Here is a 24,150-nt window from a genome sequence, read left to right as displayed (position 1 = left end):
TAAGGCTCTTGACTTTTGACATTAACACCTGGGAAACATCAACTCACAAAGGCCTTCAAAATTATGAGAAGAGACTGACATGGATCCAGGAAGAGAAGGAAATTGCAGGAAGAAAAAATAAAACTTGGAGACTCCCATCTGCATATGGATCTTTATAGTTGCAGAAGGCATTGCCTGAGAAGGACTGCAAAGACTGAGATGTGCACATCCCTGGTCTCTTGAGACAAAATGAGCCTGACAGATCTGTGAAACGTTTCTTAAAAGATATGGATACTCTAACTAATATGGATACTCTGAACTAATGGGTGCACACCACTTCTCCCAAAGTAGAAAGCGGTTCTGCTGGAGTTAATTCTGTTGGTCCCAGAGGAGTTGAGAGGAGATAGCCAAAGTAGGGATCATGGGTAGCAACAGCAAATACTCTTAATACTTTCCAGATTGGGCAGCAGCAGTGATTAGTCTCTTTCTTATGAAACTGACATCCTGAAGCTACAGAGTTGATTGCAGAGAGAGGATAAGGTTCAGAGGAGGATAAGCAGAGAGAGGATAAGGTTCACAGGAGGGAGCTGCAGAGGTGGAGGATCAGTAGCAGCAGTCATCTGGAGCAGCACTGCTAGTAAGCAGCGGCCTGTCCAGCCAATAGACCTGCCAGCCACTCTAACCCACAATATAAGGGGGGGGAAAAAGCATTTTTTAGGGGAAAACAGTGGGAGGGAAGGAGGTTTAGAAGAAAAGTAGATAAACAATAGCAGCCCAATACAAGGAATAATATTGCAGTGTCCTGTCAGCTGCACATAAGAGGGGCTGATATCATGGGAGGTGAGGCTGTAGAACTGGCAGAGTAAGCCCTGTGAGAAAGGCAGTATTTTCTTAGACTATGTGAGAGGGTAGGGGGCACAGGGAGAGGTATGCCATGATTGCAATGTAGTGGGGGAGCAAGGAAGGGAAAATCTAGAGAGAGAGAAAAAGAGTAAGATGGTTAGAATGCAAAGATATGGATAAGGAACGAAGGGTGACAGAAGGTGGAGGGCAGAATGAAATGGGGGAAGCAAAGGGGTAATAGAGGAGATGAATATGGAAAAATGGGACGAATGAAAGGAAACAGGATAAGAAAGGGTACAAAGTCTCAAGAGAGGGAGTGGTATAGCCTTTCTACCCTAGAAACAGCTTGAAATATAAGGAATAGACTGAGGAGGGTAAGGAGGATGCAGAGCTCAGGTACTTAAGAGTGGGGTCCTGAGAAGGCTCACCATCAGAAAGTTTAAGCCTAGAGATTTGGGGCCCATGGACTCAGAAGGGAAGTATACATTGGGGTTTTTTTGTTTGTTTGTTTGTTTCTGGACATCAGGACTAGTTCAATCATCCTGATATCGAAGATTGCTCATACAACCAGTGACTCACAAATGCTTTTGCAGATTCCTAGTGATTAGCAAAATACAATAACAACATAAAATTACTGCAATTTGGGAGTTGCATCTGGCTCTGCACTGCCTTTTTATCTGTTTTCCCTTTTGGCTAAAAATATTAGATTTCTATTAATAGAACATCTTTTCATTGTAATACATAGTATTGTCTGCCCTTTTCCTTTTAAAACTGGTGACAATTTGTTTTAATGTACAAGGGATTATAACCTAAAATAAGTATGATTACACACAATAAATAATAATAGCAATACCAGAATGCCAGTATAACCTATTCTTTGTTGTAGCGGACGCCTTCTAAAAGCCTACTGTTTATTTCTATATGAACATATGATTTGCCATACTGGGTCAGACCAAAGGTCCATCAAACCCAGTATCCTGTTTCCAACAGTGGCCCATGCAGGTCACAAGTACCTGGAAGGATCCCAAAAGGTAGATAGATTCCAAGCTGCTTATCCCAGGGATAAGCAGTGGATTTCCCCAATGGATTTAGCAATGTATCATTTTTCTAAGATAGTGTTTCATTTATTTTATTATGTATTATTTTCTCGTGTTCTTTGGGTTTATTGATCAAATATATTGGAAAATATGCTGACAATTAAGATTATAATTAGCATTTTAAGAGTAACAAAAGCAAATAGTAACATAGTAATGACAGAAGATAAAGACCAAATGGTCCATCTAGTCTGCCCAGCAAGCTGCCACTCCATGCAGATTACCACATGCACCCTTTTCTTCATTTCCAACCTCTAATCTCTAGGGATCCACAGTATTTATCCCATCCCCTTTTGAATTTGTTTACCTTTTTTGTCCTCACCATCTCTTCCAAGAGATCTTTTCAGGCATCCACCACCCTCGCCGTGAAGAAATATTTCCTGACAGTTCAGCATTGTCCCCCCTGGAGTTTCATGTCATGACACTGTTTCATTTCGTTTGTGCATCATTAAACCCTTTCAGGTATTTATTTATTTATTTTATTTATATTCCACTTTTTGCACTTTTTTCAGTGCTTCAAAGTAGATTACATTCAGGTACTGTAGGTATTTCCCTATCCCCAGGGGGCTTAAAATCTAAGGCCTGGATTTATCAAAAAGCGGTATTGCAGCAATAACACATGCGATAGCAAAATGGGTGTGTGTATGTTAATGAAGGCCTGTACCACTTCGCAAAGAGAAGTTTCGCATATCACGGTACGTATCACAGTGTGCGAAGTAGCTTTGCACATAGCGAAGTGACTTCACCATGAGCGAAGTCACTTCGCGATTAGCGAAATGTCGTCGCTGTTTGGGAAATGTCATCTCATTGGGCGAAACGTTGTCGCGTTTTGCGAAAATGTCATCACGTTTCGCGATAATGTTTCCAGTATAAAACCACACTTCCTGCACCTTCCCCTTTGAGGGTGTGTTAGTGGTTGGAGGTGTAGGAGAGGAGTGCAGTTTATTGGAGAGCTTTTCATCGATTACTGAGTGAGTTGTACTGTCTCTTTGTTGTCTCTTGTGTCCCTGAACCTTTTGTCGTCTGTCATATTTGTTGGAGTGCAAGTGGTGTTTGCTAGGTCTGTCTATTTGTGTGGTGGAGGAGTGGTGGAGGAGTGGTGGAGGAGTGGTGGAGGAATGGTGGAGGAGTGAAGGAGTGGTGGAGGAGTGGTGGAGGAGTGCGTAAAGAGGAGGTGTGGGAGAAAATGGAGCGTGAGAGAAGTAGAAAGAGAGGTGAGAAGAGGAGTGAGGATAGTAGAGGGAGGAGGAGTGAGAGGGAGCGGGAGGAGGAGAAGAGGGGTGGCAGGGGAATGAGTAGGAATAGAAGTAGGGGCCGGGCTAGCAGCAGGGACAGGCAGGAGGGAAGGGATAGGAGAGTGGGGGAGGAGGAGGGGGTTAGTCCGGTAAGAGAGGTGGGAGGAGGGGAAGAAGTCAGAGACACAGGAGAGAGGGGAAGGGATAGGCCAGGGCAGGATAAGTTTGGGGGGGGGGGGGGTGAAGGGAGGGGAGATGAGAGCGGGACGGAGAGTGAGGGCAGGAAAGACACCCCTCCGGGACTGGAAGTGTCACCCCCCCTCACGCAGCCAGCCAGCACCATGCATGAGACTGCGGGCCATTCGCTTTAGCAGCCAGGAGAACGAGCTGCTGATAGCCGGTGTGCTGGAGCACTATGCCTACCTGTTTGGAAACAGAGCAGCGAAGACCAGCAAGGCAGCTAAGGTCCAGCTCTGGAAAGGTATAGCTGACACCATCACCCGGCACAGTGGCATACCACGCACATGGGAGCAGGTATCACACAGATACCGCGATGTAAAGGCCCAGCTGAAAGGAAAAATTGCCACACGCAGGAAGTACCAGCAGCAGACAGGTGGAGGGGCACCTTGTCCAACTGTTATAACACAAATGGAGCAGAGGTTGCTGGATCGGCTGGGCCTGGACGTGTTTGAAGGTTTGGAGCCACGGCTGGACACCTCACAAGTCGCGACTGGTATGTTCCCATGGTCCATAAAGGGTCACCCAGCAACCGTACACACCTACTTTGACAAACACTATGTGTTTTTGCCATTCACATGGAATGACCCAAACACAGTAGTGGACACCACACAGAAACAGCATTAGATGATCACTCTGTAATCTCACAAAGTGGTCCTCTGATGGCAAACAGCTTGACAGCTTGTTACGCCATATATACTTATGATGTTTTTATTTTCTATTCTGTTTCCACAGCTCGCTTTCAGGAATGCCCGGGTCCCAGCCAGGAATTGCCAGGACCCAGCTGGCAAGGGCCATCTGTCAGCCAGCCCATCCCCGTCATACAGCGTCCCTTACAGCTCGATGCAGAGATGCAGATGCAGCAAGAGGAGCTGATACCCTCACAGGAGTCCCCACCATTCACCGGCCTGAATGTCTCCCTGGATATCGACACTTTCATGCAGGACACAGCTGGCTGGAGAGCAAGAACCAGCAGCCCTATGTACTCCTCAGGCAGTGAGGGGATGCCAGTGCTGAGGCCCCATGGAATATCAACCCCATCTAGCCAGCCAACACCAACATATTCACCAACCCCCCCCCCCCCCCCCCGCAGCACCACCTGAAGCTCCACCGGCAGCAGCTCTGGATCGGCCCATGACAACCTTGCACGGCCTGCGCTTGGGAGTAGAAATCCGATTCCTGCGTCGGGTAATGCAGAGACAGAACAGGATCCTGCAGCATGGGATAGCTTCAAGTTCCCAGGATGCGAGCACCATAGCTGCTGCCGTCACCACCATGACGAACGTACTCAGCCACATCCTGGAGCGCATGCCCTACCAGACATTGGAATCCTCTCACTGGCGTCAACCCCCCACAGCAGTCCAGGCCGGGGACAAGGACACAGGGGTCAGCCCTCCAAAACAATGCCACCTCCAAGAGGCAAGGGCCCATGTGGCAAAGGGGCCCTAAAGTTGATCCCATTGTCAAATAAGCCCTTCCCTCCAGTTACTCTGTGTGGGCCCTTCACAGAGTTCCTGTGCTGTCTAGATGGAAGGAAACGAATCATCGTGCGCTAACCTCTTCTCATCTGCTCCAAGATCTGGCTGCCTGCTGCGGGGTGTCTCCTCCTGGGCCTCCTGCTCCCATGCTGCTGTGTCTCCTCCTGGGTCTCCTGCTCCATTGCTGCTGTGTCTTCACCTGCATCACCTTCATCAGTGCTGCTGCTGGACCTTGTGCTTGTTCTCCTGCTGGCTGGTTGCTGGAACTCTGCTGCCCTGGCTCTCTGGCTGTCCTCTTTCAGTGCACTCTTTCAACTTGGACAATCTGGGGCCTTTGGCTTTAATCACATTGTACAGCATCATAACCTTATCTCTTATCATCAGTACTTTAGCAGGGGTGCCACTTCCAGTTCCATGTTCTTTGTGTAATCATGATTCTGCTATATGTCTACACTGCTATGCCTGTATTTGTAATTCTGCTGTTTCCATATATATTATGTACAGATTCATAATGACAGTGCTGTTCAGTGAACAGGAATTATTGTAAGATGTGTCATCACATGTCCTGGCAGACATTGCCGTTTATGTCAACAGTTGAATACTACAATCTGTTAATAAAATGCACACAGCTTTAATAATGTATCTTCATGTGTCTATGCTGTGCTTGTGGTTCATGATTGTTCAGGGTTGCACATGGTCGACGTAATGCTTATGGGGCTTTCAACCTCCTGTGTCACACAGCTGTGTACATTAAATGCCAACACTTCATATAGTGTGCAGTCACCTTCTGGGTGTTCAAGGCAATTATGAAGGACTTTCAAGGAGGGTACTGTATACATAATGTGAAAGGTTGCAAATGTGCAATACAAGGGTATATCACAACATACAAGTAATGTTGTTGTAAAACAAAGTACTGTAGGTAATAGTGAGTGCTAGTAAGAAGGCATGCTGGGTGTCACACTGCATTGCGAGCTTTGTACATTGCCAGACACAGTGTGGCAAAGAGGGTGCATAGAAAAATATATACCTTGCTAGTGGTAGTTCATGGCAGGTTCAATGAGTCAAACCTACTATTTAAAAGCAAGCCAATTGTTCTGTCCATACCTTTTGCGCATGGGAGGGTGCCATCTCACTGTTCGTATGACAGAGGAATTTATAGCACATGAACTCTCTGTCAACGATGCAGTACTCAAAGAACATGGCCGCTATGCAGATCCACATGGGTGTACAATATGCCCTTACACTGCATGCAGTACCTGTATTTGTTTCTTTCCAAGAGATAGCTTGTTATTGACAACCTGCTATGCTATTAGCATATAACATTAAAGAAAGGACACATGCCATCGTATTAATGTACCCCTCGAGTTTAGCACTGCTTAAATACCATTCACGGGATTTTGTGCTCATTCACAGCACAATTTATAGCAGTTGTCATGATAATGGTTTACGTTCCTTATTAAGCATTATGGTACTGGCCATCTGCATACAACCTTTCTTGGGGAGTCTGTACAGTAGGTATAAGGGAAAGCCTTATTAAAAGCATATGTAACACACCCACAAGGGAGCCCAGCACAGGCATGGGAGTCTGACTGTACAGGTGTTCCTGATATAGAGCAAAACAGCACTGTGCTACTTGCCACCTCAGCAGATGCTGTTCCATGTGTGGGAAGGCAGTTTAGATAGTGTAAGACCACTCACTCCAACCACAGCTAACTTGAACACAATGGTGGTAGAAGGTATGATATACCATCCACAGATTTTGTAAACGGGACATCCAGTTGTCCTCAACAAGTTTACACAGGGTACCTGTAGCATGCCACTGTAAAGGCTTGCTATATCATATGCCCCATATAGAGCTGGTGTAGGCAGATTATGTGAGGGCCGCAAATAGGAGTGGTGCTGTGGGGTATGCTATGGCCATACCGTCTAGTCAGACATAAATACATATTCAGAGTGACAGCTGTAGCACAATCCCGGTGTGTGGGGTGTGATTGCATGCCCATCCATACACACAGAAAACTAATCAGGCACCTTTCTATCTACATGCATGCTGGGAATACGGCTATTACAACTATTTTGAGTAAAAGCTGTAAATAATCATTATGTACTGTGACTCTCCAGGCTGCACCACATGCACACAGGCATGTGCCTTCCAGTTCAGTATAGAAGCTGGCAGCATGAATAGCAACGGTATGTGAAGGATGGAGTGGGCAAGGTGCACATAAACAGTACATGATGTGACTATGTACAAACACTTGCGGATCAACCCTTGCTGTGGTCGTTAGTGCAAGCTCAGCCAATATACCGGATGGTGAGTAACAAATCAATATATAACACTGGGCCCTGCCCCATCTCTGCACCTACATGAACAGCACATTCACCGAGTGCTGTCATAAGTTGTATAAATGGAAGGGTAATATATGAAACCATAGTGACCCTAGTACATAGTGGTACAGTGTCTGAGGGCCCTGGGCTACAGACACCATCTACCCTCTAAAAGCACACTGAACTGTAGGTTAGAAAAAACCTGGATCCAGATTACCTGCTATACCCTTATGTTCACTACACATACAGGCGGACATGCCTAATGCAGCAGGGACTGCACACTACAAGTGTCCGAGTGAGCATGGTGCACTCAGAACTGCATAACATACGTATCACACACATGTATGTTATGACAACCCCGTACAGGTTGCTGTCCCTTCACAGACAATTGGTCCAAAGGTACTCTATGTGAATGGCACGCCTGTACCTATGGATGAAGGGGCTCATAGACAACTAACTGTACCTGCTTCTCACTCATCTCACCTCCCGCCTCCACAAACAGTAAGTATAGCTGCATTTCCGAAAACACCTCGCCAACAGCAAATATTCACATCACATTCATGGCTCATTCGATTAAGTGCCACAGAATGCTGTAACATACTGTACAGGGCAGCTTGCCACAATGCCAACATGTAAAGGACATAATCTACCCTGATAAACACCTAACATCTGTGTTTGGAGTTGACCACCCAAATGAGTATGCAGTGCATCTGAGAATGCCTGATGAATCTTTCATGTTCAGTTCACCAAAGTTAGGCTGCTGAAACAGCCTTAGACGCCACCCTTCATACGACAAAAGGACAGGTCTAGAATCCTACAAATAGCGACAGGTAACAGCACAAGCACTGCTCACCTTTGCTGCTGTTCACAGACCTCCACACACATGTGGAGGAGCTGAAAGTACACATGATGTACGCCTGCAAGCCTTTTGCATTAGGTGGCTTGCAGTACAATATGGTTAGTGTGCGAGACTATGTGCTTTGCAGGACCTCACACATAACACATGCCCTGTGGACTTCAGTTTCTGTGCCATTCCTGTAATAGTTATCATGAAGGAACAAACTGAAGTGCTCATTGTTAAAGCTGTATAAGAGCAGAAACAGTGTAATGACTCAGACGTCAGAAAAGGCACCCATATGGATATTATAGGTGGCCATCATGAGAAAGACAGCTGAAAGGATGGTAAACCCTTGGCGTGCATGATGGTAACATCTGTAAGTGTAACCTGAGAGAGCAGCATGACTGTAAGTCATACTGTCATGTGCCTTCACAGTCCAGCAAGTGGATATTCACATGTTCATATGAGGGGACACGTGTCATATCAGCATGATACCACCACAGCCAATAGCCTGACCTTGCGACCATGTACTCAGTTAAGCTTGCTTTGTGAAAGGGCAAAGGTTGGTTTCAAAAAGCTATGCACATTGTGAAACCTGAGAGTCATATCACCAAGACGTTCAGCCTGCTTGTAAGGAATGGTGAGAGGGTTCTGCTGTGGGAAGTGTGCAGTGTTGTGGGCACCCATGGTACACACTTCAAATGTACATGAAGCACTGTAGACATGTACGGAATAGGATGTGTACCTGTATGTACACAGCGAAGTGTTATGCAGATCGTCATGCATGTGAGAGATTACAGGTCATATGAGGAAGGCCAGGTTTCACAATTAACTGGGAATGTCCTTGTACAGACACACAGACACGTAACTAATGTTGAACCACTGTGCATGGTGCTTACGCATGTTGGCCATTTCAACTCTTAGAAAGCTGTGACATGGACATATCAAAATGGGTGAAAGGTGCACCCTGATGCCTGTCACCCCACATGGTTCTAGGTAGGTGACAGACTGTGTTAACAGACCAGCCTGTTTAAAACAGAAACTTGGCAGCACAGCTTTTATTCCAATGCCAGTGCAAGGGTCCATAATACAGAAAGTAATGAAAATAGGCCAGATACCTAGGCATACACATCATACAAATTTACTAGTTATGACTGGAAGTGCTGCACTTATTCCTCAGCCACACCCACCAATGCCATTCCAACACACATTCCATTGCCCAGGGCCATCAGGCAAAGTATGAAACTATAAGGTTCTAGCGAATCTGGCTGCTAGTCGCTAGGGTTTCCTGGGCTCGGATATTCACACGTGGGATCCTGTGGGAGGTCGGGACATATATCCATTGGTAGTCCATGACATACTGCCACATTATGGAAAACACAGCACAGTAGGATAATCCTGGCAGCTTTGTCTGGGGCATACATTAAAGCTTCTCCCGTCTTGTCCAAACAGCGAAAGCGGCTTTTAAGAAGGCCAAAGGTGCATTGAATGACTGTGCGGGCCGGGTAGCACATAAAGCGTCGTTGTATCTCATCTCTGCAGGCATATTAGGCATGTGTATGGGTGTGAGAAGCCATGGCCGGCAACCATAACCTAAATCTCCTACACCAATGACATAAGAAACACATTACTGTAAGCTATGTTATAGCCAGATGTGACTGGCTACCCACAACATCCAGTTATACAGTGCAAGGTAGGCTGGAACATTGCTGGGCCTTAAAGGCTCATTTGTGTTGCCTGACTGCAGTATAGTTAGGAGTTGTCACCTATTGTGCTAAGCAGCTGCTATGTCCATCAGTACAGCATTGCATGTGGCCTAACTGCGCGTTCTAATGCAGGAAAGGGTACAGAGGTGTAGCTGCCAGACAACTGCACACACCAACATTACAGCTGTGGGACCTGCAGTGAAAGGATTGCCATTGCTTATATTGTTATGGTGATTGTGCATTGCAGGAGGGCAGGCTGTGGTGTCTGGCAGATTGTGGCACAATAGCCTATCAAGGCAATACCAGGGGCCAGCAACATGCAGGGCACAATACTTGCTGTACAGGAGGGCAAGTGTACACATTTACAGTAGCTGCCAAAGTGCTAAATGGCTCGGTACATAATCACACATACAGGGGATATGGCATCAGTGTGCAGGCATTGGAACACCACCACAGGGACTCATAGGAAAAGGGACATATAGATGAACCATACTAGGCACCTAGATACAGCTTCATATTTCACACCATTACTGACCCCTTTCACCACAGACCGGCAGCAGGACAGTGAAGAAGGATGTGCAAAAGGCATACATTAAGCCTATCACTTGCTCATGACCCCTGACACACCATGTATAGTATACTGGGTTGGAACACTGAACATGGGCATGGTAAGCCCACAACTGTTAGCCTCCCTTTTGGGTGGTATGACACACTTCAACAATATGGTATAGATATGGAATAGAGAAAAGATGATGTCTTTTACCTACAAGCCAAGCATCACCATACACGCCTGCCTCAAAGTTGTCGAAAAGGCCCGATTGCCTTAGTATGAAGGAATCATGCGTTCCACCCCGGTACCTGGCCACCGCGTCCAGAATATGCATTCCTGCATCACAGACCAGTTGGACATTGAGGGAGCGAAATAGCTTCCTGTTGCGGTAAGCTGCCTCCCGATCACGTGGTGGAATGATGGCCACATGGGTGCAGTCAATAGCTCCAATAACATTGGGGAAGTATGCCAAGGCATAAAAAGCTCTCTTCAAATCCATCAAGCCCTGCCTGTCGTGAAGAAAGTATATGTATCGATGAATGCGGGCCATGACTGCTTCAATGACCTGATCCAGACAGCGTGAAAATGCGCTCTGAGACATTCCTCCCACAACTCCTACTATGGTTTGGAAGGAGCCGCTGGCAGTGAAATGGAATGCAGCCAGCAGCTTGGTCATGCCAAGGATGGCATGGGACCTTGTGGTCGCAGGATCCAGATCAACTCGCATGTCTTCATATAACTCATGTATAGCCTGAGAGCCGAGACGATACCTGCTCACCACTATGTCCTCAGGCATGCCGTCCAAGGACGTATGTGGAGGGAATATACGGTCCCTATTTATCCTCACCTGGGCCCTGGCATGTGGCCTGCCCCGACCAGGCCTGTGACCCTGCGGGAGTACCCTGTGATCTCTTCGATGTGGCCTGGGCTGTTCTTCATGTTGTCCTGCTTCCACATGCTGTGGTCTGTGACGGGACTGGCGAGGCATGAGGTAGCCGTGTATATATACACCTGGCAGTGAGCAGATGGTCTCATGAAGGTTCACCTACTAAAAACAAGCATTTTTATTGGTCCAGAAAAGCTGGGTAGCTGTTTACAGGTTTTATCACATGTGGTATACACCGCAATAAATAGCGCGGTACATGATATCGCATGTGATCTGTCCTTAGCACAAATAAAAAAGGTATAGTTATTTTCAGCATTAATGGCCTGTGATAATGGACAAAATCTATCGCAACCAGCGATAGCAGCACCTACTTTACATTAGACCTCCCCCAACTCCTCCTCTATTCCTCCCCTTTTTAAAATTTGCATCGCGATGTGCGGTATGACCCTTTTCGCATGCGTTAAGCCTTTAACGCATGCGAAAATGCCTTACCGCATTTTGATAAATGACCCCCTAAGTTTGTACCTGAGGCAATAGAGGGTAAAAGTGACTTGCACAAGGTCACTCCAATGATACACACTCTGAAAGTGTGTATAATATCTACCCTATGTTGCAGTTTGATGCTGCTGGAGAGGAGAGTGGACCCTTGGGCCGACCTACCTAGGGAGACAGGGTAGGTCGGGGGGTGGAGCCACAAGCTAGAAGGGTTCACCCAGGAACCAGGGACCCCCCGGGAGGAGCCCGTAGGGTCCCGGGTCCTAGGAGCTGTTAGAGAATGTCCAGAAGGCTGTGGTGAAGCGTAGGCCGGGACCAGGGCAGGCAGAGTGATAGGAAGTTTCTTATGTTCTTATAAGTTCAAAGTACCTGGAGGACTGAGGGCCGACTGCGCAGAGCCGAGGGCCGGCTGAAGGCAGGGCAGCGGACGGCAGCGGCGTCTGTAGCAAACCGGGGATGGAGGCAAGCAGCGGGCTGAAGCGGAGTCTGTAGCAAACCGGAGTCAGAGGCAAGCAGCGGGCTGAAGCGGAGTCAGAAGCAAACCGGAGTCAGAGGCAAGCAGCGGGCTGAAGCGGAGTCAGAAGCAAACCGGAGTCAGAGGCAAGCAGCGGGCTGAAGCGGAGTCAGAAGCAAACCGGAGTCAGGGGCAGGCAGCAGGCTGAAGCGGAGTCAGAAGCAAACCGGAGTCAGAGGCAGGCAGCAGGCTGAAGCGGAGTCAGAAGCAGACCGGAGTCAGAAGCAGACAGCGTGGAGATCAACAGGAATGCAACTGGAAGCAACTAAGAAGTTGTGAACCTCGTTGCAAGGCAATGAGAGAGAGTCTGAACGCCGGTTATATCGGGAATCGCCGTGACGTCAGCCGCGAGGGCGGGGCCAGGCTTCCGGGAGCTGGGCGCGCGAGACCGGAGGAAAGCAGGCCCGTAATGGCGGCCGCCACGTGGAGTGAGAGAGGCCCCCGGGCCCCGGAGTGGGCGGAATCCGGCAACTACTGAGCGGAGGTAGGCGGGCCTGAGCCCTATCAGGAGGGAAGCGGTCGGGACCGCAACACCCTGTACCTCCTCTCTTCCAGGGTACACCTATTTAAATACTTCAGTCTTTCCCCATAAATCTTCCAATACAGACCGCATACCATTTTGGTCGCCTTTCTCGAACACCTCTAACCTACTTCAATCCTTTGAGATATGGTTTCCAGAACTGAACACGGTATTCCAGGTGAGGCCTCACCAAGGACCTGTACAAGGGCATTATCAACACCTTTTTCTAATTGGTTATTCCTCTGTGCAGCTCAGCATCCTTCTGGTTTTAGCTATTGCCTTGTCACATTGCTTCGCTGCCTTCAGATTGCCAGACACTATCATCCCAAGGACCTTCTCCTGGTCTGTGCACATCAGTCTTTCGTGTCCCCACTGCCTCACCCAACCCCCATCCAATGGATATAATTCTCTTGGATTACTGTACCCCAACTGCATAACTCTGCACTTCTTGTCATTGAATCCCAAATGCCAAATCTTCTGAGCAAGCTTTAAATCACTTTTATTCGCTCTACTCCTTCAGGCATGTCTACTCTTTTGCAGATCTTAGTATCGAATCTCCCAGCTGTGTTGGCATGTTTCATTTTACTAGATTTGATGCTATTGTTGATAGTATCAAATCCTAAAATTTCTATAAGAATAAAAATGTATTTGGGCTTGCTTACTTAGATTTACTTACAGCTTGTAAACAGGGTGGATTTTTTCCATTACTGCAAAATGTTATTAGATAATGTAACTTTACTTATAAAGAGCCACAGCTTTCTGCAAATGTGTTACAATCACTGAGTAAAAAGCAGACTAATGCCCCAGGGTAGCCTCATTTGTATAAGGCATGTTGGTTCATGTAAAAGCTTCCCTAGGAAGGTAAATAGGTCTTTTCAACTGCTCAGTTTCTACAATTGCAGCTTTTTTTCTCATTTTGGTATACAATGTAGCAGGATATGCAGGCTTACTAAATTAATTGGTTAAGAAAGGGTAAATAGGCATATTTATCTTTTCCCTCATACATAACATTTAGCATTAGGAGGTCTATGTAATAATGGGTATTACCACTAAGGCACACATTAAACTGGGTTTAACATTTGTGTTAGCGACTGCTTGTGTATTAAGGGTGTTAGTATCTTCAGGAATCAATTTTTAAACAGCCCATCTAAGAGTGAAAAACTCTGCAATACAAAGTGTACATGGACGTTGTAGATTTTACATGTAACTTTCCATTGAAAACTGCCCATGGTTACAAAGGACTCACAGACTTTGCATCTGCTTTTCCTGTGGGCAGATTTATGCTTGAAAATAGCTCATATGGATCTATGTGCATTGTTTTGCAGCCCTGCCCTAACACACACCAGGTAACACCTCCCCTCAATCCAGGTAAAAGAAAAGGTCATACATTATGGATCTTCATGCACACTTTTAGCCAGATTACATAAGAGACTGGAAGATTGGGCATCCAAATGGCAGATGAAATTTCATATGGACAAGTGCAAGGTGTTGCATATAGGGAAAAATAACCCTTGCTGTAGTTACACGATGTTAGGTTCCATAATTGGAGCTACCACTGAGGAAAAAGATCTAGGCATCATAGTGGATATTACTTTGAAATTGTCAGCTGAGTGTGCTGCAGCAGTTAAAAAAAACAAGCAGAATGCTAGGAATTATTTGGAAGGGAATGGTTAATAAAACAGAAAATATCATAATGCCTCTGTATCGCTCCATGGTGAGACCACACCTTGAATACTGTGCACAGTTCTGGTCGCTGCATCTATAGTTGCGATGGAGAAAGTACAGAGATGGGTGACCAAAATGATAAAGAGGATGGAACAGCTCCCCTATGAGGAAAGGCTGAAGAGGTAAGGGCTGTTCAGCTTGGAAAAGAGATGGCTGAGGGGGGATATGATAGAGGACTTTAAAATCATGAGAGGTCTTGAACGAGTAGATGTGAATTGGTTATTTACACTTTTGGATAATAGAAGGACTAGGTGGCATTCCATGAAGTTAGCAAGTAGCACATTTAAGACAAATCAGAGAAAATTATTTTTTACTAAATGCACAATTAAACTCTAGAATTTGTTGCCAGAGGATGGAGTTAGTGAAGTTAGTGTATCTGGGTTTAAAAAAGGTTTGGATAAGTTCTTAGAGAAATTCATTAACTGCTATAAATCAAGTTGACTTAGGGAATGACCTCTGCTATTACTGGAATAAGTAGCATGTGTGGCGATGATGGTGCCCCTAGTGGCAGGTCCTCAGCGGTGACTTCAGGGTTGGGGCTAATTATCAAGGACTGCTTCCACAAAGTCCTTTATAGCAGATCCCTCCCTGAAGTTTCTCCAGCAAGACAGGAGTAGAGGATAACCATAAGGCAAGGAGGCTCCGGGTCAGACCCACTTGTGAGGGAAGGCCTTCTTACAACTAGGCGCCTGAGACCAAACTTCCCCCATTCTCCACTAGCATAAGGGTCACCTCCCTGGCAGCCCTTTAACATAACATATTACATTCAGGCAGAAGCTTCTTATGTATTGAAGTTTATTAATTAAACCAAACTCCACAGAAAGGAAAAACACTCAACTTAACAAGCATTACCAGACCTGCATGATTCATTAATCCCCAAACACCAAGTTTCTCACTCTGAGTTTCTAGTATACGTTCCCCTGCACAACATGTGGGCAAAGTAGGTTTTTCCCCCAGTACATTCTACTTCCCCCAAGCATAACATAGTACTGAAACCTCCCCCACTGCAGGAACGTCTCCTTAGACCAGCTGCCAGGTCCTAATTACCCCTTTTCCTCCAGCTGCCTTAATTAAGTAAAACAACTCTTTTCCCTGCTACAAGCTCCCCGGGCTTGTGCAGTCCTAAAACCATTTGTTAGAGCTGACTTAGCTTTTAGTGGAAAAGGTCTGCCTGGGCACCATCCCCCAGCCTCAGGCTTTAGATCTTACTTGCCTTCCCTCCAGCTCTCCTCTCTCTGTTTGGAGGGCTGCTCTCTTTATGTCAGATAGAGTGCCCCTCCCTAGGAAGACACCGCCTCTGTGTTTCCCTGCCCCCAACCCTTCCTGAGGCTGACTACCAGGGCACCTGGGAAATGTAGTTTCCTTCCTGCAAAGTAACCGTCCCATTGAGGAAAACACCTCAAAGTTTTACAGCACAGAGACTCCGCTCTGGCTCAACTCATCACACATGGGATCTTCTTAGTGTTTGGATACTTGCCAGGTTCTTCTGACCTGGCACATAAGAACATAAGAATTTCCATACTGGTTCAGACCAAGGCTCCATCAAGCCCAGTATTCTATTTTCAACAGTAGCCAATCCAAGTCACAAGTATCCATGTTTAGTGTTAGCATTAATCCAATTCATGTTAACACTAACATGCTTACATATAAGGAAATCAAAATCAAAAATATCATAATACCCTCATTTGGTATTTAATGCTAGATGTACTATCCAGAATTAGTACCTGAGCATATTAACTTGGCCCATATAATATTGAAAAATGAACTATACCTCCTGAGATGTAATTAGGTTTCCATCTTAAGAGAGGTAGTGTTAAGGCATACCAACAGGGCTTAAGGAGGTCTGCCTCCAGCTCCCTGAACCAAGAAAAGGGCCTTGGTCCTAACCCCTCCCCCCATCATCCCTCCCAGAGTATAGTCCCTCTATTCCTTCCAAAGGGTCTGATTTACTAAGGCTTTTCTCCCATTCTTTGTCTATTTAAAAAAATGCTCAGTAAATGAAGCCCAAAGTGTCCAATCACCCACCCACCCACTACTCCAATGTACTTGCGCTCCTTATTCCCTCCTTCAGGGTTAAGGAAACAACAAGTTGATGAAAGCAGCCTTCCCTCCTCTTTCTGCCTCTCTGGTCATTGACAAAATGGTGAGTTTTCTGCCTCTTACTTTGAACTACTACTCATTGTACAGATATTCACGTCTACGTGCAAAATGCAAAGTCATAATTTTGATGATGACCAATAAAGTAGCAGAAGCAAGTTAGGCATCTCTTTTCCTCTTGCTGATCCCCGATCCTTGGTGGGGATGTGAATGCACTAGAAGGATGGATGATTGACAAATCCGGTTCTGCAAGTATCTGATCAATCGGCAAACTGGGCCTGTGTCTAGGGCAGCATAAATCTGGGGACAGCAGTCTAGATTAAGATTTATTGCCTCCCAGCTGCTCTGAATGTTACTCAGCAGAAAATGGCCCTCTGTTTCCTGCCACAGCCCTCCCCTTACAAAACAGCCTGCAGAGAATAGGAAGGGAGGGAGGTAAGACAAGAACAGATAGCAGAGCAAAGAAATGATGCTCCTCTCCTTAATCCATCCTCTTAACTTGTGTTAATTCCTGTGCTCACTTCTGCATGCTAGCACAAGCTTGCATTCTCACTTATGCGCACGTGTGTGATGCTATGTATGTGTACGTTTGCCTGACTGTCTCTATTTGGAGAAGTGAGAGACAGGACTTCACAGAGCATATATTATCCAGCATTGCTTAGGTTGTCTGGTGAATAATACACTGTGTGTTTGTGTGTGTGTGTGTGTGTGTGCAGCTGTGTGTGCCTCTGCCTGTGTGTGTATGTGTATGGGGGAGGGCATGTACCTGTGACGTGTGTGTGTCTGTTTGAGTTTGCTACAGTGCTTTGCAGACAAAGTATATTGTCTTTGCACATTGCAACTCCCACTGTTCCAAGCCCTACCTGATGGCCACAGACAAACAAGACAGGTGATGAACAAGATCAACTGACCGATTGGCTGACCAACCAAATGACAAAGATCTTTATCTCTCTCTCTCTATTTATATAAGTATGTATATATAGTGTCACGGTTGTGAGCTTTTAGGCTGTGGCATGGTTGACACAGCCTAAAAGCTTCACCTGTACCAGCCCTGTTCCCCGTAGGTTGAGCCTTTGGGTTCAGGAGCAAGCAGGATTTAGGTGTGTCCCTCAAGGAGTGGTCAGAGAGAGTATAGGTATGGATAGTGGTCAGGGTAGACAGCAAGCAGACAGAATCCGGGTTCATGCTAAGGGTTGGGGCAGGCAGCGAGCAGAAGGAATCCGGGTCCAGGCCAAGGGTCGGGGCAGGCAGAGATCCAAGATAGACGTCAGTGTCCAAGGTAAAGGTCAGAATTGGGGAAATCAGGTCAAGATAGACAAAGAAGAAACTCAGAGAGACAAGACAGAACAGGACAAACAAGGCAATGCAAGACAAAGCCCCGAGGAACAGAGCAAGGCGGGAGGAAGGAAAAGGCAAGGAGGGCAGAGCAAGGGCACACACCAGGCATGGAAGGACAACAGGAACACAGGCAGGAACAGCAAGATAGGGCACAGTAACAGCGAGACAAGGCACAGGAATTAGCAACATTCACTGCAAAGCAGGAGGACCTGTTGCTGAAGAAAGGCAGTGGAGCGGAACCAAGGCTTAAATAGCTGGCCTGCTGACATCATCATGGTGCACTGGCACTAGAGTTTCCTGCCGCGAGGCCTTTAACTAGTGGCGTGCTGTGGATGCATGCGCACCTAGGCATGGAGTGGTCATGGTGGCATCCCTTCCTTTTCAGCAACGTCTCCAGGCGTTTTGGGGTAATTGCAGCCAGTCATGGGCTCCAGGAGCAAACCAAACTGTTGCATGTAGATTACTTAGGTATTTAGTACAATTAAGAATGCACTTAATTATATTGCAATTATATCACAGTATTACACCTACTTATACTTAAGAATACATTAAATTCTTTCTTAATAAGAAGTGCTTGCATTCTAATATCTAACCAATATGACATTATTTGCTGTGAGTAATATTCCTTATGTTAGAAAGCAAATCAAGAAGGGAATGTATGCAAAGACAAGACTTCAGGAATGCTTTCCAAATTAGATTTGGAGAAGGGTTTGATGGCAGTTAGTGCTTTTGGAATGTTAATAATCATTGCATTCCAGATGAAACAGCCTGCTTCCTCACCACAGGACATGAGGATTGGGGTGGGTGGAAGGGGGATGTACAAGACTCTCCAAGTTTCCTATTGCCAGCCTCTGATGAACGTCAGCAGTGGGTCATTCTCTCCTTCAATCACATAACTTACTATTACACTGAAGCATGGATTAACTTGGAAAACATTTCCAAAGCCAACCCTCTGCATATTTTCCCACTTTTTTTTTCCTTCAGTTAATTTCCATGTCAATTCTAGAGGCCTCAAAAGAAATACTTGAATGTTGCTGGGAGATTGCACTGGGAAATGCAAAATTGTATAATATCAGTTATATCATGCAGTTTCTTTGTCTGGCTATTCATTATTATGTTCATTTCATTTTTTAACAAACACAATTTTAGTAATATAAAAAAAATTAACAGCAGTATGGGGTTGGGTGGGGTGGGGGTGCATTGTGTGTGTGGATGGGTGGAGGGATGTGGATGGGGGTGGTGTGCATGTGAATGGTGAAAGTAGTCCATATTATGATGGTTGTGTGGGAAAAAGAAGTAGGTGTGAGGTGTACATATTTGATATGTGTAGGTATATGTGGGGGATTTGTGTAGAGGGTTGTTGATTGTTACATGTGGAGAAGGATGTATGTGAGGATGTAGTAGGAGTAGGTTTGTGTACATGATAGGTAGGCTTAAGTGAGGGGAGTGGTGCATGTGTGGGTATAGGAGTCTTGTTTTGCATGTGTGGATATACAGGGGAGAGTTGTAGAGGGGTGTAGAGGGGTGTGTTTGTGCCTTTGAAAGAGTATGCGGGAGCTGGCTATGAAGGTGCCATTTGGCATATCCTTCATCAGCATCCTCACTTATTTTTCCAAACTGATAAGGGGAATGAACAGCTCCCCTATGAGGAAAGACTAAAGAGGTTAGGACTTTTCAGTTTGGAGAAGAGACGGCTGAGGGGAGGATATGATAGAGGTGTTTAAAATCATGAGAGCTCTAGAATGGGTAGATGTGAATCGATTATTTACTCTTACGGATAGTAGAAAGACTAGAGGGCATTCCACAAAGTTAGCGTGTGGCACATTTAAAACTAATCGGAGAAAGTTCTTTTTTACTCAATGCACAATTAAACTCTGAAATTTGTTGCCAGAGGATGTGGTTAGTGCAGTTAGTATAGCTGTGTTTAAAAAAGGATTGGATAAGTTCTTGGAGAAGTCCATTACCTGCTATTAATTGAGTTGACTTAGAAAATAGCCACTGCTATTACTGGCAATGGTAACATGGATTAGACTTAGTTTTTGGGTACTTGCCAGGTTCTTATGGCCTGGATTGACCACTGTTGGAAACAGGATGCTGAGCTTGATGGACCCTTGGTCTGACCCAGTATGCCATGTTCTTATGTTCTTATTATGTGCCAAAGTGCTGAAAGGGTTTTGATTGGGATGAGGGGGAAAGGGCGCACATTTGGAATTGGTCATTCTTCAACATTCTGCAGCCTGTAATTGTTTCTCACAGAAAATAATGGGAATTTATTTTGCACACTTGGTTCTTTGAAAATACTGATCCAATTTTTCTAATTTTAGAAGTCATCTGAGATTTGTATGCCAAATTTGGTGAATGTCTACCCCATTTTTGCAAAATAATTGTGCCTATAGACAGATGCTGATCCCTTTTAAATTATTCTTTCCAACAATTCATTGGAAACATATCTAAATTGTAAACTCCATGGAACAGAGACAGTCTTCTGTAGGTATCTATACAGTGCTGCATAAGTGTAATAGCACTTTAAAAATAAGTACTAGTAATAGTAGGAGAAATAGTAATAGGGAAAGCATGCAGACGTATTGCTTCAAGAATCCTTGCCAACATAAATTTGTAAAAAGAGTGGATGTGGATTTGTTTGTGGTACAGGTGTGTTTGGAGGGAATGAAGTGTTTGGGTGACTGGATGGTGGGTGTAGAAATATGTGGATTGTGGGTTTGGTGGAGGAGAGTGGGTGAAAGTGTGTGAGGGGTGTGGATTTTTGTATACAAGTATGTGTGGAGAGTATAGGAGTGTGTGAATCGTTGGTTTGTATGAAGAAATGTGTGGGGTGAGTGGAAATATATAGGAGGGGGGCATATGAGTTGAGGTATGGGTGGCAACATGTGTGTGGATATATGTATGTACACTAGAGGAGTTATGGGAGGAAATAGCCTTGAAAGCTTCTTCTTCTAGTGCCATCATTTGCCAGCTGCTTCCTGTATTTTTCCCCTGTCTTTGTCTGGCTGTGTTAGTGTGGGACAAACTGCTGTAAAGTTTGGGGGGGGGGGTGTAGCTAAAGGACTGATAAACATTCTACAGTTCTAACATTTTCCCACAGAAAGCAATGGGTATTTTTTTCTTTTTTGGAGGCTTGGTTCTCTGAAAATATTGAGCTGCTTTTTCTGGTATTTGAGCCCATTTGAGATACTCACATTTTCTTTCTGCATGCCAAATTTGTTAACTTCTGTTCTTTTTTTAAGACAGATATTCCCTTTTATATAATTATTTCCTATATTCTATTTATTGGAAAGTATAAAAAGGCAAAGTTATCACCTATAACATTTTACTGCAAAATAATGCAGGCATATGCCAAGTTTATACATGTATAGACAATATAACAGCTGCAATCCCTCTCCAAGTGCAGACACATATGCTAAGAAAACAGACTGGATGGACAAGGCACATCAAATGCCTCAAAGAGAGATTATAGGCTCATAGGTAACTAAGAAAGGTAATGTTTCTTGCCAAGTAAGAGCACAGCTTGTACAGACACAGTGAAACTATATGAAATGTTAAACATTAGAACAACAACTGCTTCTGCTGTTTACTTAAAGGAGTGTATGATATGTCCTCCTTAAAAGCCTGTGACCAGGCATTTAGTCTTCTCCACCTTAAGCCATAGACAGGAAGGGAGTTCTGAGGGCATTTTTCTTAGAAGGGCATTAGAAGCTATGTCCAGGGAGAACAAGGGGCACAAGGGGAAGAGACAGAAGCTGAGGAAAGGTCAATATGGACTAGCTGTGAATTACATTGCTGGATTTTTGCTTTTGAAAACTGTTACGGTAAGTAGCACTTTTTCTGCAAATAATAAAATGTTTATAGGCAAGGAGCCAGCGTCTAACCTGAACCTATTTAATATCTGTCCAGCTTTCAGACTACTCACGGTGCCACATATGGTGTCAGTTTGGGGATTTCTGTGCTAAATCTTGTACAGGCAGAGAGCCACACCAAAAAGAGAAGGAACAGAGGCAATTTGTTTTTTATTCTTTCTTGGGGCCTGGCTGCAGCTGTGGCCAGACATTATTTTACAGCAGGCTAAGGAATGTAGATCCACCTGGAGAGAGGGACTTGTATTCTACCCCTTGTTGATTATTGTAATTCTATCTATTTAGGCCTCCCTGCAAAGACACTAAAATCATTGCAGCTCTTATTGAACGCGGCAGTTGCTTAATATCAGGTAACAAGTGGAGGGAACCATATCATGCCAGTTCTAATTGATCTTCACTAGCTACCAATTAATCAATGGATACAATTCAAGATTGGGACTACAATTTTCAAAATGATTTCTTCCTCAGCCTCCCCTTGGAATAGTGCTTTGCTGTATGTGTACTGCCCTCTCCACCAGCTAAGGTCCTCACAGAGAGGTCTTCTGGATATTCCATCATTACAAGAGCGGTTCAGTAAAAGGGACTGTGCCTTTTCAGTTGTAGCCCTGATATTCTGGAACTCCTTACCCGAGGTATTACGCTTGTCAGACAGCTTGAAGATGTTTAAGTCTCTGTTAAAGACAATTTTATTTAAGCAAGCATATTATTAATTTTGTCAGGAAGTCAAATGATTAAGACCAGAGCAGCATCTAAGTTTCAATGCAGAGATTTATACATGATGCGTTTTTATTCTGTGCATTTCGAATCTTTATTTTTTATTTTTTTTGTATATCACTTAGATTCGTGTTAAGCGATTCATAAATTTTAATATAGATAAAGATATAGTGAGTCAGAGCCAAACAGGCAGAGATTTGGGGGGTTTTGGCTCCTCCTTGAGGGAAAGTTTTATTGTGCTTGTACTTCTGAACAGACTAGAGCCCTGCAAGAAAGCTTTTGTGCAACCAAAGCCAGTTAACTAAAATGGAGAAATTACTACAGGTCCTTGCAAGAGGGTAGCAGCAGCTCCAGAAATAAGTTCAAACCCTACTTGAACTGTATGGCCAGCAGCAGGAGACACTACACAGATGGCCCAAGCAATGCAAGCTGCCATAACATGGAAAACCTGTGTACCTCCAGTGTTGTTTAAAATTAAGTCAGAGGAAGACCTAGATGTTTTCTTAAAGAACACTGAAGGAACTTCATACATGGCTGGCTGGCTGGCCAGAAGCTTGCAGGACCACATTTTTGGAAAATCTACTTACCAGCAAATGCCAAACCATCTTTTAAGTTGCCGATCTATATGGGACAGCCAGATATTTGGATGTCAAAATCGCTATCCTGGAAAGAGCAGACTATATAATGGCAACATACTGGCAACATTTCTGGAGGAGCAACCTACAGCCCAGAGAGCCACAAAGCCTGTTCCCATCAGCTAAAAGATGACAGATGGAAATGGCTACAATCAGAGATGAAGATAGGCCTTGAGGTAGCTAATCAGGTCCTCATGGTGCAATTCCTGGATGGGCTGGACCGACCCATGTGCAATTAGATATGTTGGCACCAGGGGCTCACCCTGGAGAAAACATTAGAATTAACATATGCCTTCCATCAGGATCAGCTGATGCCAGAATGAATATGGAAGCTAGAAAGACAACGTGCACAGGTTCCCTATCATGGCAGTGAGCATGCAGGACAGTTCTTAGAGCAGAACAGCAAAGTTCTTACAGCAGGACAGCTCTGGTTCTATGCTTAGATCAGATCCCAGGCCCACTAGCTTGTTTTAACTGTAGGAAGAGAGGCCTTTAGGACAAAGACTCTCTCTATGAAAGGTGCAAACCTTTGGAAGTCAGCCTAGTGACACATCTAGCACTACAGGTTAAAGGACCCACTGGCAAGGGAAAATCCTCAAAAGGGGAATGACAACCAGATTGGAGGGGAGGAAGAGACCTGAAAGAACAAGTAGCAAGATTGCAGATGTTTTTCTCTTTTACGTATTTTGTGCTAGGCAGGAGCATAAGGAGGAATGATGCCTATATGGTAAAGATGAGAATAAAGAATCCTTTGTGGGAAGCACTGAAGTTAAAGGGGAACACTATACATGCATGTTCCTATAGTGGAGTGAAAGAGCACATAGTCAAAGACTGTCCCTGGCTTGAAGATTTTTTAGGATGAATGGGGGCCACAATCTAATGAAGGCCCCCATTCACTAGATGTAACTTTGTGGATATTCTCTGTTTGGAACTTAAGGACTTTGTGATCCCAGTTGACTGGACAAGATCCCTACCAAAGTTCTGGTAGATTCAGAGTGCAGAAAGACTTATCAGGAAGGAGCTAGCCCAGAGAGGGTTTATCGATTACAGGAAGTAGGTGACACCTGCA

The 24,150-nt window shown here is 45.0% G+C and overlaps 1 protein-coding gene across 1 annotated transcript; it reads left to right on the top strand.

Annotated features, from left to right (window-relative positions):
- Positions 1–3,496: 3,496 nt before the first annotated feature.
- On the top strand, positions 3,497–4,837 carry LOC115083249 (myb-related transcription factor, partner of profilin-like). Its single transcript, XM_029587057.1, has 3 exons — positions 3,497–3,884; positions 4,124–4,384; positions 4,482–4,837. The coding sequence occupies exons 1-3, from the start codon at positions 3,497–3,499 to the stop codon at positions 4,835–4,837; spliced, it is 1,005 nt and encodes a 334-aa protein (XP_029442917.1).
- Positions 4,838–24,150: the final 19,313 nt, after the last annotated feature.

This window comes from Rhinatrema bivittatum, chromosome 2 (genome assembly GCF_901001135.1).
Source record: "Rhinatrema bivittatum chromosome 2, aRhiBiv1.1, whole genome shotgun sequence".
Lineage (NCBI taxonomy): Eukaryota > Metazoa > Chordata > Amphibia > Gymnophiona > Rhinatrematidae > Rhinatrema > Rhinatrema bivittatum.
This window is presented reverse-complemented; position numbering and strand designations above follow the sequence as displayed.

What these genes read in the sequence shown, in the direction of transcription:
- LOC115083249 (XM_029587057.1), top strand. Translation starts at nt 3,497, where the DNA reads ATGAGACTGCGGGCCATTCGCTTTAGCAGCCAGGAGAACGAGCTGCTG. An exon ending in CACCTCACAAGTCGCGACTG is followed by an intron (nt 3,885 to 4,123) that starts GTATGTTCCCAT and finishes CTGTTTCCACAG; the next exon opens with CTCGCTTTCAGGAATGCCCG. An exon ending in CCCTATGTACTCCTCAGGCA is followed by an intron (nt 4,385 to 4,481) that starts GTGAGGGGATGC and finishes CCCCCCCCGCAG; the next exon opens with CACCACCTGAAGCTCCACCG.